The sequence below is a fragment of the Rhipicephalus microplus genome, chromosome 2 (assembly GCF_043290135.1).
Source record: "Rhipicephalus microplus isolate Deutch F79 chromosome 2, USDA_Rmic, whole genome shotgun sequence".
NCBI lineage: Eukaryota > Metazoa > Arthropoda > Arachnida > Ixodida > Ixodidae > Rhipicephalus > Rhipicephalus microplus.
The window spans coordinates 11,007,350-11,023,409 of NC_134701.1; the positions used below are offsets into that span (position 1 = coordinate 11,007,350).

The 16,060-nt window shown below is 45.7% G+C and overlaps 1 protein-coding gene across 6 annotated transcripts in view; it reads left to right on the forward strand.

Annotated features, from left to right (window-relative positions):
- Positions 1-16,060, forward strand: part of LOC119169213 (uncharacterized) — a 223,967-nt gene that overhangs the window by 90,921 nt on the left and 116,986 nt on the right. For all 6 annotated transcript variants that reach the window (XM_075886108.1, XM_037420324.2, XM_075886114.1 and 3 more), the window contains one exon: positions 2,391-2,462. In XM_075886108.1, coding sequence (XP_075742223.1) covers positions 2,391-2,462 — 72 coding nt within the window. The remainder of the gene's footprint in view (positions 1-2,390; positions 2,463-16,060) is intronic.

Here is a 16,060-nt window from a genome sequence, read left to right on the forward strand (position 1 = left end):
CAGCAACTTCCTGAATAGTCCTTAACTTGATGCTAGCAATTTTTCCTGTTGCTTCAGAGTGAAAGTGGAGCCAGAGACGCTTTGGAATGCCCCTTTCATCCTGTATGTGCTTCAGTGAGCCCACCGCTCCATTGATCAAGCCATCAGACACGTCAATGTTTAATGAAAGCATGTTAAGCTTGCCTAAACAAAGTACATGCTTTGCTCAAGAATGTTTCTTTTGGGTCCACTGACAGTGAGCACTCGTAAATGAGGCGCCGTTAGTGAGTTCACGAGTGGCATGGCCTAGCTCCTTAATGCAGCCCGCTGAGGAGCAAGGGGTCACTGGTCTGAACCTGTGATGGGTGCCTTGGAATTTTTTTCTTCTGTTTTATTTTATTTGGGCTTTTTATATGTGATATATTTGACAAGCACTCTCAAATCATGACAGGTAGATTGCCACTATCCCTCAAGAGAAAAGTATATAACAGCTGCATCTTGCCGGTACTTAGCTATGTAGCAGAGACCTGAAGACTTACAAAGAGGGTTCAGCTTAAATTGAGAACGACACAGCGAGCAATGGAAAAGAAAATGGTAGGTGTATTTTTATGAGACAAGAAGAGAGCAGAGTGGATCAAGGAACAAACCGGGGTTAAGGATATCAGTTGAACTCAAGAAGAGGAAATGAAAATGGGCCAGACATTTAGTGCGTAGACAGGATAACCGCTGGTCATTAAGGGTAACTAACTGGATTCCCAGAGGAGGCAAGCGGGTTAGGGGGAGATAGAAGTTTAGGTGGGCAGATCAGGTTATGAAGTTTGCGGGTATAAATTGGCAGCAGCAAGCACGGGACCGAGTTGACTGGCGGAACATGGGAGAGGCCTTTGTTCAGCAGTGGACGTAGTCAGGCTGATGATGATATCCGGGACTTGACGGCGAAAATAAGCCGAGGCTGTCCATATAATTTCTATTGCAATAATGAAAAAAGCAAGATATGAAAGAATAAGTGAATGAATAAGCTTCAGGTGCAGGCACTTCAAGAATGGGCCTGGACACAGTGCATGACCAGGGTTCAGAGCTCAAAGGGGAGAGGACTTTCTCAGAGCGGGGCAGCCAGGAAATTCAAGGCGGCACTTTCTTGAATTTATACTGCCACACGCGTTTGGTACTTTACCTTTTGTTTCATTCGGTTTTCGCCCACAAGGCCTGCCCAGAGTGCTCAGTGCAAACTGTGCCTCATTATTCGACAAGGTTCGCTGTTATTGCTGATAATTTTGTTAAGATTGCGTTCCGAGCACATCGAATGCTTGAAAAATGTCCGCAGTCATGCGTGAGTCATTCCACTAAATGGCAGCTTGTCACACACCAGAAGAGTGAACAAAACATTGTGAAACAAAGATGCTTTAGCACCCTTCATTCCTTCTCAGAATAAACGGATGACGCACACTTGTTTCTAAATCAGCGTGTATCGTTACTGAAACATAATAAAATAAAACAACATATTGAATGAAATGTAGGCACATGCAATTAGCTACGATAAAGCTCGTTGCGTGAACGTGGCTTCTGTGTGAAGCGTATGAGTTGCCTTTGTTTGGTAAACTGCTACTAGCGAAAATGTTGTAAAAACTTCCTTGCTTCAGCGTGCAGCAATTTGAGGGAACACGAGTACAAAAGCTATTGCACGTCCCCCTTGCTCAGGAAGGAGAACGCCAACATGTGTTTCAGGAGCAGTAGCCGGAGCACATGCTGGAAACGTCATCAGCTTGAAAAAATAACAAGGGGCAAAGTTCACGACTTGTCTTTCTTTTTTCAGCATTCTGAGTTCCTCTGTGTGTGTAGCAAGGGACGCAGCAATACGTTGGCATTGCGATTCTTTACACATACACATGCACAAATACACGCGGACTGTGCGTACTGCGCCGTGCTGAGCCTCTAACATGGTGGCTATGCACACAACAGCCAACATATGGCAGCAACTTTGCAGAAGGTCGATTTACTGTAGAATATATTAAACAAAACTCACAAATGGCAACCTTGGCATTCAAGTGCTGCACTCCTGTACATATTTCTCAATAAACAAAAGCTGCTTCAAACGGATTCTTTGAGGTTTCATCTAACGTAACTCTGTTCTGTTGGATGTTTGGGGGATATTAACATTGAAGTGGCTGTGAACTAGTCAAGCTGTTTCAAAACATAGCTTTTTTTCGCAGTCCTTTCTGTAATATAGAACAGAAAATAAACTTGGATTTGATTTGATTTGAAGTAGTGTTGCTAGGGTATCTATTTATTTAGGGAAATTTTGATAATTGCGATTATGTCAAATATTTTTTTATAAGAAACTAGTAATGAAATTTCACTGCTTGTGATTTATAGTGGGCTTCAGAGCTCACTGAATTTGTCTCTCTGTGCAGAGATGTTCCAGCTGGATGGCTTTGAAGAAGATGAGGCAGCTTTTCCATCTTCCGAAGAGGAGCACTCGGATGGTGAGGGAAAGATGGTTGGCGAATCGTCAGTGGGGCAATATATTAATCAGCTTAGTTTCGCATGTGAATACGCTTTGCATTTTTACTTTACTATATCTCAGTTCATTCACCCGACCGCACAGTCGGTGTTGTAGTGCAAAGTGAACACCAATGAGAGGCTAACTGCTTTCATTTTGGAGTAGCTTTTTCACTCGATTGCTGCAGAATCGCTTATGTCATTTCATGGGCTGAGTAAAGAAATGATGACTTTTACAAACACAAGCTTTTTTAAAGTTAATAATGACTGTTAGGACTTAACATACCGAAACAACAGTGTGATTATGAGGGACGCCACGCCGGAGGTCTAGGGGAATTCCGATAACCTGGGGCTGCTAATGCTGACATTGCACAGTACATAAGCCTTCAGCATTTGGCCTCCATCAAACATGGAGCTGCTGTGGCCGGGATTGGATCCCACAACCTTTCAGTTGGCTGTCGACCATCATAACCATGTGCCATAAAGTTAAGAATATTCTTGATGGTAAGTTATTTTTGAATGCTAGAAAAAAACACATTTTATCTTGTGGGAGAAATAAGGTTTGGATTTGACTACACAAAGATGAGGTTGCGGTGCTCGTCTTTGTCACTTCCACGGGTTCCTCTTTTTCTTTTCTTACTGACAGACTGTCTGTTTGAGGCTGTGGCATTTCACATTTCTTGCTCATTCAGATTACGTTTTTAATCCTGTCAAGTTGGTTGCTTATTAAAGTAAGCTAACTTCCACACACTCCTTCTAAAACATATATAAATAATGACACTGAGTCACATTATAAGTAGTGTTTCATTTTGCTAATAAGTTAGGCAGTAGGTACCCAGAGCACATGTGACATCAACTTTACGACCTTTTAAAAATTTTTTCCCTTTAAAGGGTTCCTGAAACGGTTTTTTCACATTTTATTTTTGATTAGACCACTATTTGAGCAAATCATTGGCACCAGAGTTCAATCAAAACATCCATTAATAATGGAGCTACGAGTACTAAAAATGTATCCTCTTCCTCCACCCCACCTTACACCCTCAACTGCCCTCAACTCCTGCTTTGAGCGCTCGGGGCTAAGCTCCGCCTTCACAGTGCCTGCATCACGATGTGGTGCGAGAGCACATACTCATGAATTCCGCTGATGATTCGATACCGGCACTCTGTGCTGCGCGTTCCATAGCCAATGAGATCAGCTGGAAAGGATGACGTCAGTGGGCAGAGCGTGTCGCTTGGTGTACGGGCGGTTGAAAACACATTTGGCCGAGTTGCAGTGATCTGGAGCGATTAGCAGCTTTAAAGCATTGTAATAAATTACACAGTTTACTCAGAGAGCTCAAATCGATCTCTGAATTATTCTTAGGACTTGGTCTACCGGCCAATTGTGTTTGTAAAGAAATTGTAAAAACCGTTTCAGGGTCCCTTTAATGCAGCTGAAGTATTCCTTCGAATGCTTTCTGCAGTTTCCTTATTTTGCGGTGATTTTGCAGGATCGGAGGAAAGTGCAAGATTTATGCTTGTCTGTATTTTCCTTATTGTTTCTATTAGTGATTTATGTTTGAGTTGGGCAGAGCTCTAGGGTATAATAATGTTTTTCAGGTGGCATTTTCTCGCTTCTCTTGGTGTCGGTTGTGAGGTCTGACACGATGAGTGCTTCTGTGTCTATCTGCTTGCTAGCATTTGCTGGTGCCTCGGGGGTATTTGATGCCTCCGATTGTTGTCTGCAACCTCTTGCTGATTTCTTATCACATCTGAATAGATGTCTTAGCCGCGGTGAGGCATGTGTTGGGCAAGTGCTCGTAGTATGTGAAGTGTGTTGTTTTGGTTCGTGGGACGGTCCGTGATACTGTGGTTGTAAACTGCCTGTGTAAACAATCATTTTTCATTCTATATGTGATGTTTATAGAAAATACTTGGGTGACCATACAGTTAGGATACAGAAGTAAAAAAAAAAAGATGTTATATTTTTCGATTTCGGTCAGATCGGTGTTGGAAGATAAAAGGTTGTGCAAAATACACGAGGACTAGAAGGAACACTTGCAACAGATGAGCGCAGTATGCTACATCAGCTCGCCCACATCGAGCTTCTTCTGCTTTAGGTTTTAATGTTGTCGTGGCCCAGTTCAATGTGCAAGAAAGAACCGTACGCAGTGCTCATGCATGAGTGTGCTTGAATGGGCAGTGAGTGATCATTTGCTATTCTAGGCAGAACTGTACATTTCCATCCTGCGACAACGAAACTGACGGGGCGGGCAAAAAAATTCGTTGTCGCAAAAATTTGTAGTCGTGATTTGAGAAAAAAAAAAAAAACACATATGAGTCACGAGACTCACTGACGCAAAAAAAACAAGATTTATTGTCAAAAATTGGTCAGTTTCGGCTGTTTTTGCATCTTGCCAAGGGTTGGTACAAAACGACTTTCGTGCGCTGCCAACAGAGTCATCGCTTCGTCATCATCCTGTGCCCCGATGCAATGTCTGATGACGTCAAATGCGTCTAGCACATGTGCAGTTGGAGGCAGCACCAAATTATGTTGCGTGGATGCGTCATCTTTGTCCCACGAAATACTGTCTTCCTGTACGCTCTTTATGATGTCTTCGTCTGTCAACTCCTCTCGCACCACCAAGCAGGAGTCGGCTTGCATGAACTCGCTCAGATGGACCTTGACCGGCCCATTACTTTCCTGCTGGTCGGCCCATGTGAGTGCGACTTCTTTATCTATTAATTCATTCTCATCGTGGTCTGTGTCGTTCTGGGAGCGTCTATCACGAAATCTGAAGTCTCGGCACATTGCAAATAGAATCCCGCATGGCGAAAGCAGTTCGCGACAACAGCGCTTTCTGTTGCGCTCCACGAAGCAGCTATCATTTGGAGCACCATAAACATGTCGATTTCTGTTTCGCGACCCAATGGGGTGTTTAAAAGCAGCCTTTGAATAAGGCGCTTACATAGGCACACTTCACGCTTCGGATGACCCTTTGGCTGAGCGGATGAATAATAGAAGTGTAGTTCGGTGGCAAAGGCTTGAGCTCTATGTTCTCGAGCTCTGCGTCGTCCACGGCATGCGTGGAACAATTCTCCAAAAGTAGGCGAACCTTTCGTACTTGCCTGTCTATGTACCAATCAAATTCCTGGACTCGGTCTCCAGAAATTGCACGTGTCATCCATGCGCGGCTTTTAGCCACGTACCTCACTGGAAGGCATTGATTTCTCTTGAAGCAGTGTGTTTCTGCACTTTTGCCGATGAACAAAAGCGGTTGTTTATCGGAGCCATTCATATCAGCACACAGTAGCACAGTTATTCTTTTTTTTTTTTTGCAGTCTACCTTCTAGACACGATGCAAAACGTGATGGAAACCAGCCAGGCTTCCTCTAATAAGGAACTCGAGTAACTGGTGAAGTTTCTACTCAACGAAGTTGAATTTCGAGAAAAGAGTTCATTAATTAACAGTTCGACAGACATCTGAAAACAGTGTCCTAGTATTCAACAAATCATTCAAGAAGCCCTCTGCGACCACTGCTGCGCTTGTTCTTCTGAACAAAACACGATCTTGCCTCTTGTCCTGCTTTTTTATGCTGCGCTACCAATCACAAGACGGAGGAGTGCACGAGTGACATCACTTTGGCGAGAAGCACAGTAAACTCGTAAGATGGTCGATGTTTCCGGTGCACGTCAAAAGGACATTTTGTCCGTGAGAGTGCAATGCCAGGCATGCAAGCGCAAACACGCCTCCTCGATGTGCAACACTCATAGCTAAGAAACACCATCATTGACTAATGCTCAAAAGAAGGCGAATGCTACTGTGAAAGTTTCCACCCAGAAAGCTTCAGCTCCCCAACCCATCAATGATGTTTTATTCCAGATATTTTGAGCCTGGATAACCACTTCGTGACGTTGTGGCTATGTGCGCAGAGTTCTCGATAATCGAAGCCAGCGAACGTTCATTACTGAGAGCGTCGCTGCCAAGTTGGATCGACCTGCTGTCGCCTAGACTAAAGTTGCCATCAGTGCATTCGGTACAGCCAGCGACACCACCCGGTGATTCAAAATAGTCAAGCTCATGCTCCGCAGTCAGCACGACAGCCTGACTATCCTCTTTGAAGCTATAGTGGTGCCCTATATTTGTGAGGAGATGATGAAGCACCAAGCCAGAGTCTTTTTTTTTTAAGCTATCACAGTTGTATACCTGAGCATAGATTGTGACCCAGGTGTGAGTGTCCTCATCGAATCGGACCAGCTGTGAACATTGATGTGAAGCACGAGTGAAGTAAAGTGGGACGAAGAAAATCCTGCTTTACTAACCATAGGCACAAAGTTGGGCTGAATGCTCCGGGGCCCGTTATGTGGTGGTAGAAGCACATGCAAGAAAGCACGTACCCAAGTGTGTGTACTTCGAACAGGTTGCCACAAAAGTGACGAGGTCGCTTTGCCATTACAAAGATTTCGGGGCCTTGATAACATCGGAATTTTTTACAGGCCACTGTCTCAGTGCGGCGCAGATGTTTCGAAAGAATTCCACAACTGCTATTTTTCAAGAAGGACGCTATGAAGTTGTGTTACCCCAGATATCACCAATTGTCGGCCATATCGGGAACTAGTTTTTGGAGGCTCCACAGAATCGTTTGGCGACTGCCATCAAACAACGAAGCCATGAGAGCCTGCAACAAGGCTATCTGGCAATGGATGGTCATGCTGAAAAGATGGATGGTCATGCTGAAAAAGATGGAAAATTTCCCTTCTCGCAACGAACACCTTATCGAACTTGCCTCATTGTCAAAGGACAAACCACTACCCAAGGCGCCCGGTGATCTGCATCTATTCCTGCAGAGTGACGGGATTTTGAGGATCAAGACCCGGCTTGGCAACATTAAATCATCAGACGTTGTGAGGGGTGTGATCCTATTACCAGCTGACCACCGCTGCACATACCTCATCGTCGACAGCACACACCGGCGCCTGCTTCACAGTGGTGTAAGTAATACCTTTTTAGAGCCTAAGCTCTAAAAAGGTATTTTTTTTAAATACCTTTTTAGAGCCTAAGCGTTCCCCGCACGACTTTTTGGCTACCGTACGACAAGTCTCTCGGCGTGCTCCATCAGAAGAGCAAGACCGCTGCATAGCGGACGACGTAGATGTCCTAAGTCGGTGTAAGGCGAGCCTTTCGACTCTTCCGGTGAAACGCCTTGTCGACTTTATGAAGGAGCAATCATTATGTGTGTTACCTGCTGACAAGGAGGGAGGCTTTGCCGTAAAGTCTCTGAATAAGTACCGAGAAAAAGCTTGTCGCACGGTTTCGGGCCTCTTTAACTGTCATGCTGAAGTGTCTGCGAAAAAGGTCAGAAGTAAAGCTAAGAGCCTGCTTCGCAAGTTAAACCTTGTAAGTGTCCATAAAAACATGTCAGATGCCAAGGAAGATTTCCTTGAAGCTTTCTTCAGCAAAAACGCATAAGGTCGACGTGCCTTTTAGGCTAATTGTATGTGAAAATGATACCTGGCAAAAATGTGTTGCGCTCTACCTACAGAAAACCTTGAAATGCCTAGAAGTGAATGATCCATTTCTTGTAAAAAGTTCATGTGAAGTCCAGGACTTTATTTCGTGGTGTTGGAATAAGACTCTATTCGCCTTCTCTGTAGACGTCAAGGACCTCTACAATTCTATTCCGCATGACTCATTGTTACAATGCCTTAGAGAATATATAGATGAGTTTGGCACCTCAAAATTCCAGACCCAGTCTGGGATCAGCGTCAGTGGGGTTTTAGAGCTTTTAAGGTTTTACCTTCAGTCGATGTACATCTAGGGATGAAAAACCTCACCGTCAAAAACCTGGTATCTGTATTGGTTCTTGCATCGCTCCCATCGTCAGTGACCTGTTTTTAGACAAATTAGACAGATCTGTTTCGAAAGTTTTCACTAACACTAATGTGACGCACGTTTTCAGATACGTAGATACTTTTTTAATTTTTGTGGACACCGATATTGCATCATATAAGAATGACGCTCTTGCAGTTTTAGACCTGATGCGAAATGGTTTCAAACAGTTTGAGCTTACTTATGAACTTTCTGAGAATTGTGAAATCAGGTTCCTTGACTTTAAGCTATTCCTGAATAATGGACGCACTTGCTGGATGTATCAACCGCATGGAAATAAGCTTGTGTTGCCATTTCATTCTGTGCATTCTAAATTAGTTAAGCAAGGTATCACAAAATTTTGCTTTGTGAATGCCTTGTGAAAATCCTGTGTACACAAGATTACAGAAAGCTTTGTAGAGCAGTGTCTTCAAGGCTGATGTCGGCCAGTTACCCCGACTGCGTGCAAGTTTTCGTTGCCGAAGGTTTGCTGCGTGAACTTCAGGCCAAAGGGAATGATAACGTTGTCCAACCTGTCACAGCTAGACAGGCTTTCGCCATAGTTTCGTATATGCACAAGATAGCGCACAATCTCAAGAAAGTGGCACAGCGAGTTAATGTGAAAGTAGTCTTTACGGCCCCTCAAAAATTGAGTCACCCGTACAAGCTGTCTGTTTCTCCGTCCAGACCCACCCTCGGTTGCACTACAAAACATGCAAATAAATTTAGAGATTGCATCTGTAATGTGGTGTATCAGCTGGTGTTATCGTGTGAAAGGTATTACGTCGGTCAAACAGGTCGTTGTATGATTGAGAGGCTGAAGGAACATATGTACAATAAGGATCATTTTAAACAAGAATGGCTGTCCGTTCACTGCAGCCCGTGTGGTTGCCAGCCAATATTTTCAGAGTGTACTATTGTTGCAAGATGCAGGGATCGCACCGCACGCGAGATCATAGAGGCAGAAAAGATTTGTTCATTAAAAGATGCTTGTGTTAGCACCCCTTCTGTCGCGCTCACCGATAAGGAAAAGTTGTTCCTTCGCTTGTCAGTGTGAAGTACTTATGCATTATCATTGTGTTTCGCGCATGGCTGTGGGGACTGGTGACTGTATAAAAGCGAAGACCTTGGCAAGAAATAAATTATTGGCAGTTCGGTGCTCTGTCTCATCTCTTCTCCTGTCCCCTCCTGTACCGTCGTTTGCGCTGGTAAGCTCTCTTTATCATGTTATACCAACACGCCCAATCCTACTGTCTCTTGGTAGAGTGACTGCTGTGTACCTATCAAGCGATAATAATGTTAGAGCCTGCAAGATCGCATTGGCAGGAGGTACGAAAGTTACGAGGCCAGTACAACAGTTGGGCCTGTTGGAGTTGGGCTATTGAAGTTTGTCAGGAGCGGGGGATGTTGTAAATTGTTTGAACCTCTTGCACGAACAGCACGTCCATCTAAGGACTTCAAGAACGATGAAGGAGAGAACATTGAGTGAAATAGAACACGCTCGTTGACACAGATGCTCGGCTTTGCGTTTTTTTTCATTTGGCGCCTTTAGACGCTGTTACGCCTGCGAGTCCACACCGAACGTCCATGCCTCTGAAAAAGGCAATCTGTGTCAAGACCAGCATGCGAGCCCGCCTGATGCGAACAACTCAACGGCATCATCACGCGGCGTTGCCTTTCTGTCGCGCACGCACAGGGAGCCCGTTGCAGCAATAGGCGCCTTTCTGTCTGGCGAGTCTTATGCAATGCGTGGCGACGTCACTCGTCCTTGGCTACAACCACGCGCAGCGGCTTCGGATTCGATGAGAATGACGCGGCCCAGCAGCGACCCCATTGGAGGATTCTGACCTCATGGCCAGCAGCACTTCTTGTTAGACATTTGGTTACTCAAAGAATCCTCCCGGTACGTATAAAAAAAGCCCTGCGGCGCGCCGCGAGCAGTAGGTCTATGTGTGAGAGAAGAGAGCTCGGCTCTTCGAGTCTTTAACTGTCGGCCCCAGTACTGAATTTGTAACGCCTCTGTATCCATGCTGTACATAAACCTTGTTTGACTCACTGTTGTCTCATCCGCTCATCTATCAGCTCTGCGCAGAAGCAGTCGCGAGCTGAGAAACCTACCCTACCAAACGGCTGGTGACTGTGTCGGCGGAGATCGGAGCAGTGGCGCCTTCGGGCCCGTGTTGGCGTCGCCGCCTTTCGTAACAGTGGTGGCAGCGGTGGGATCGGCCGACCTCAGCGACATCGATGCAGTGAGTCCCTGATGTTTTCCCCTCAGTTCACCAGACTACTCTAGCTCAGGTTGTAGTAGTTTAGAGAAGGGCTGTGTGAAGCATTAGAGTGAGCGTTGATCGTTTCGAGCAAAGTCGGAGCGCTCTGAAACCAAAGTTAATACGGAGGGTGTAAACACGGCAGTGTTAAAATTGCTTGTGCGTCTTCCTAGTAGACTTATAGTGGGTACGGCAAGTAGATTCTTAACAGGGGCAAACAGCAAGAGGCTAGTGTGAACGATGGAGAACCTTAACGCGAAGGAACTCATCGAAATTTGTGAGGAACTCGGCATTACTTTGGGCCGTGCGAAACGAAAGCAAGCTATCCTTGAAATCATGAAAGATGAAGGAGTGTCGACTAAGAAAGTCGATGAGGCCTGGGCGGATATCAAAGCACGCCGCGAGGAGGCCGAAAGGCGAGAAGTTTGCGAACGTGAAGAAGCTGAAAGGTGAGAAGTTCACAAACGTGAAGAAGCTGAAAGGCGAGAAGTTCGTAAACGTGAAGAAGCTGAAAGGCGCGAACGTCGCGCCTTTCTGGTTTTAGCCCTGCAGAGCTTGTGTATGGCAGGAGTTTGAGAACACCATTGCAAATGCTACGGGAGTCCTGGGAGGGATTCGATGAGGACCCTAATGTAGTTGCGTTTGTTCTAGACCTCCTTCAGAGGCTTGGGAAAACGAAAGAGCTTGTGGAAAGACACATCTAAGCTGCACAAGTGTTGTTGAAGGAGTACTACGACAAACCGGCGAAGAAGCGCGCTTTTGAAGTAGGAAGTCAGGTAATGCTGCTGCGGCCGTCCAAAAAGAACAAGCTTCAGGTTCATTGGGAAAGGCCCGCCGAAGTAATATCGAAGCTTTCTGATACCAATTATGAAGTGAAATTAGGAAGGCGGCCGAACAAAATTTACCACAGTAACTCGATAAAACCATACGTTTAACGTCAAGCGGTCGTAAATCTGCTGTTGAATGCTTCAGAGGAAGAGGAAGCAGAAATTTTGAGTTCTAGTGATGTAATCGAAAGGAGATTGGGGGTAATCTTGGAGCAGTTGAACCTAGAGCCTAGGTTAAGTGAAGTCTAGAAAGAGGACCTGACAAGGATTGTTTCCGAGTTTGAAGACGTGTTTTCGGACCGTCCCGGAAACACGACGGTGATCGAACACGGTATCGAGCTAACTTGTGAGGAGCCAATCCGTAGCAAGCCTTATCGTTGTTCCCCTGTGCAAAAGCAAATCATGAAAGAGGAGATCGCTGAAATGCTAAAGTTGGGAGTCATAGTACCGGGCGAGAGTGACTATACATCCCCTCTAATATTGGTTCAAGTGCCGGGAAAAGATCCCAGGCCACGCATCAATTATCCGCGTCTTAACGCCATAACTCGAGACCAAACTTACCCGATACCAAACCTAGAGGAGAGGGTAGAAACTGTGTCACAGTCCAGCTATATTTCCACGTTAGACCTCGTGCGAGGGTATTAGCAAGTCCCCCTTACGAAGCGTGCTAGCCACTATGCCGCATTTGTTTCTCCATTTGGAACGTATGGCCACCGCGGTATTAAAGGCCTCTTTGAGTTCGCTCTGCCGTATCTTGACGATGTCGCCATTTTCTCAAACAACTGGGAAGAATATGTCGAGCATTTAGGCGCCGTTCTGAGCAGGTTGAAAGAGGCTGGCCTTACTGTGAAACCTACTGATTGTCACCTAGGCTGCGGCGAGGTGTCTTACCTAAGACACGTTGTGGGGCGTGGCCGGCATAGACCTTCAGGAAATTAAGGTAGCCGCCGTCGTGAACTATTCACGACCAATAGCAAAATCTGAGATAAGGGCATTTTTGGGCCTGGCTGGATACTATCAGCATTACGTGCAAAACTACTCTGGCATTGCCAGCCCTCTAACTGACGCACTTAGAAAATCTGAGCCGGTTTTAAAGCGTTATGGGACTCAGAAAAGGAGAATATGTTTTGCCAGCTAAAACAGACCCTAAGCGAAAAGCCCGTTCTCATTGCACCCCATTTCTCTAAGAGATTTGTGATTCAATGCGACGCGAGCGATCGCGGCATGGGAGCTATATTGTGCCAGGAGGACAGTGCTGGTAACGAAAGGCCAGTTTTGTATTTAAGTCGAAAACTCAGCGGCAGGGAAGAGGCATACAGTACCTCTGAAAAGGAATGCGCTTGCCTCGCTTGGGCTGTTCAAAAGATAGCTTGTTATGTCTCCAATTCGAGGTTTGTGGTCGAAACGGACCACTGTCCTCTAACCTGGTTAAATAATATGTTGCCTAAAAGTGGCCGGTTACTTAGGTGGAGCATGATACTCCTACAGCACAACTTTGACGTTCGCTGCAAAAAAGGAAAGGTAAACGCTAACGCAGACGCATTGAGCCGTGTGTTTAGTTAGTACTTTCTCCGTCCTTTGGTTTCTCGCTGGCGATTCGGGGCAAAATTTTGTCCTCATCACGGCCTTAGCTGAGCGCTCTCGTCCAGAATGAGCTTAAGGAGCCAACTTTATGTTCTATTCTATTTCGTTACGTTGTTGCACATGTGAAAATTTGAGTTCTCATTTTAAGAGTCTTGTGTCCCACATGTGCCTCTTGATGTAGAGGGAACGAAATTCCGACAGACACATAGCTAGGTATATGTTGTAATATACTTTGTCTGGTGTTCTGTCGGGTGACCGAGGGCACTTGCTTGTGTCGTGTGTTGTCTGTTGTCGAACCGTTCTTGACAAGTTGCGGAACCATCCACAAGTGCTGAGACGAAAGATCGTCAGAACAGACGAGCGAAGCTGGCCGACAAGTTGTGGCGACAAGCCAGTGGAGCTGGGATCCGTCCTCAAGAATGGGATGTGTTCCCGGAACAGAGTCTGGAGCTGCATTCTCCCCATGGCCCTGGAGGCGAACCTGGAGGGACCTGGCGAACGAGCGCGGTTGACATCCGAGCCACGTGGAAGCAGCTCGTCTTACCGGTGCATTGTCTGGCGGCGGGGTGCTGTTATGCCTGCGAGTCCACACCGAATGTCCATGCCTCTGAAAAAGGCAATCTGTGTCAAGGCCAGCATGCGAGCCCGCCTGACGCGAACGACTCAACGGCGTCATCACGCGGCGGTGCCTTTCTGTCGCGCACGCACAGGGAGCCCGTTGCAGCAATAGGCACCTTCCTGTCTGGCGAGTCTTACGCAATGCGTGGCGACGTCACTCGTCCTTGGCTGCAACCACGCGCAGCGGCTCCGGATTCGATGAGACTGACGCGGCCCAGCAGCGACCCCATTGGACGATTCTGACCTCACGGCCAGCGGCGCTTCTTGTTGGACATTTGGTTACTCAAAGAATCCTCCGGGTGCATATAAAAAAAGCCCTGCGGCGCGTCACGAGCAGTAGGTCTATGTGTGAGAGAAGAGAGCTCGGCTCTTCGAGTCTCTAAACTGTCGGCCCCATTGCCAAATTTGTAAAGCCTCTGTATCTATGCTGTACATAAACCTTGTTTAACTCACCGTCGTCTCGTCCGCTCGTCTATCAGCTCTGCGCAGAAGCAGTCGCGAGCTGAGAAACCTACGCTACTAAACGGCTGGTGACAGTGTCGGCGGAGATCGGAGCAGTGGTGCGTTCGGGACCGTGTTGGCGTCGCCGTCTTTCGTAACAACGCCCAAGCGTGGTTTTTTCACAGGCTTCATCATGGAACGTCAAGTTAGACGTAATATTGACATCACAAATTGTGACGATCTGTGATGTTAAGTCGCTTTGACGACGTTGACAGTAAATTTTTGCATTCGATCTCGCATTTAAGGATATAGCTTTAAATATAGTACTGAAGGACTGTGAACTATGCATGAGCAACAAAACCTTAAATGCAGCATGTCACTGTAGTGATAAATCGACGTGAAATGTAATACTAAAACTAGGAAAAAGCTTCACTAAGTATCTCTTAATCCTCATCAATTGCTTAATTTAGAGCAATGACATATTCTTAGAGCAATGAGATATTCAAGTTGTTTGTTGGTCTGACAAACACAGGGATTCTTTAAGATATCTCCGTAACCAAACACTAGGTGTACTATAGCCTGAAAGATTTAATGTGCACGGTTTAGAGTTGCAACCATGTACTTCCAAAAGACATTAATATCTGTCAGTCTTTCAAGGATTCTAGATCACCCACAGTGTACAACTAGATGTTTTAAAGGGGCGCTGAAACACTTTTTCAAGTAACCGTTGAATAGATTCCCTACAAGAATTTATTGTCTCACAAATTCAACACTGTACAAATTTTAAGAATCCGTCCAGTACGAGCGTAGTTACAAAGTTTTGTCACACGCTACAAATGCATCCTCTCTTTGAAAATTTTGTTGAAGCGCACTAAGCAACAGACAGACAGAAGAGGTTGACAAGAACAGTGCTTGCTGTTTTTTAGTGCGCTTCAACAAACTTTTCAATTATGAACGTAATCTGACTGGCCCAACTTACCATCTTGCTGCATTCTCCCTTCTCTCGTCCCAACAAAAGCACTGGAAGCTAAACAGGAAGGGATGCCAGGGGCAAAAAAAAAAAAAAACGTCATGCGCGCCTCGTGACCTTGAGCACTGTTTGCTTTCTTTTTTCTTCGAATACGCGGCTTTTTGTTCACACGTGCACCCATGGACAAGTCACGGCTTCCCGCAGCGGTCCCTGTAACGACCAAGTGCGCCATGTTCAAATGAGCCAATGGCAGATGGATGGCCTTTTACGAGTAATTTTTCAGCGTCTTTAGTCATTTGTCGAGAGAAGAGGAAGCAATGTTTAGGTGACTTTGACAATTTATTGTGAATTGTAGGCCGCGTGCAGCACTATATTATTTAGCTTGCGTGTTCTTGGGAGCCTCTGCTGCCGATCCGCAGCGTCTTCTGACCATGCTCAAAAAGTGTTGCAGGGCCCCTTTAAGAAAATGGAAGAAGCATGATTTCAAAGTGGCAGTGCATCACATAGCAGAAGCAGCATGCCTTTGTAGCCATCAATTTTCTAGCTCCAAGGCCTCATTCAACATTAAATTGCACTGTATTAGACTTTCCCCAAATTTTTTTAAGGTGATAGCAATCTCAAAGCATAATCAACATTCACGGGGACAGTTAACCAGGTATGGCAGTTTTCACACGTATGGTAGTACTGCAACGCCAATACGCACCGGAGCCACACCTAGGCGAGGGTGCCACCAGCAGCTGCTCATATTTATCAAACATTCACAGAAGCTTCACGACCAGTAAAGGCATTGAATGACTCTGGTAAAAGCTCTTAAGGAAAAGCTGAGCATCTCGACTGCAAGGGCGCTGCCAATATTCTACCCTGCAAAAGTTACCAGCCGTTAAGATCTAACAGACTATGATGCCAAGCAAACTGTTGGGCATATTATTAGAAGTACTTGTAATGTAAACGTAGAAAAAGAAAAGTGGACCAAAAAATCACTTGCCAAAGGCAGGGACTGAACCTGTGACCTTCGAATAACTGCGA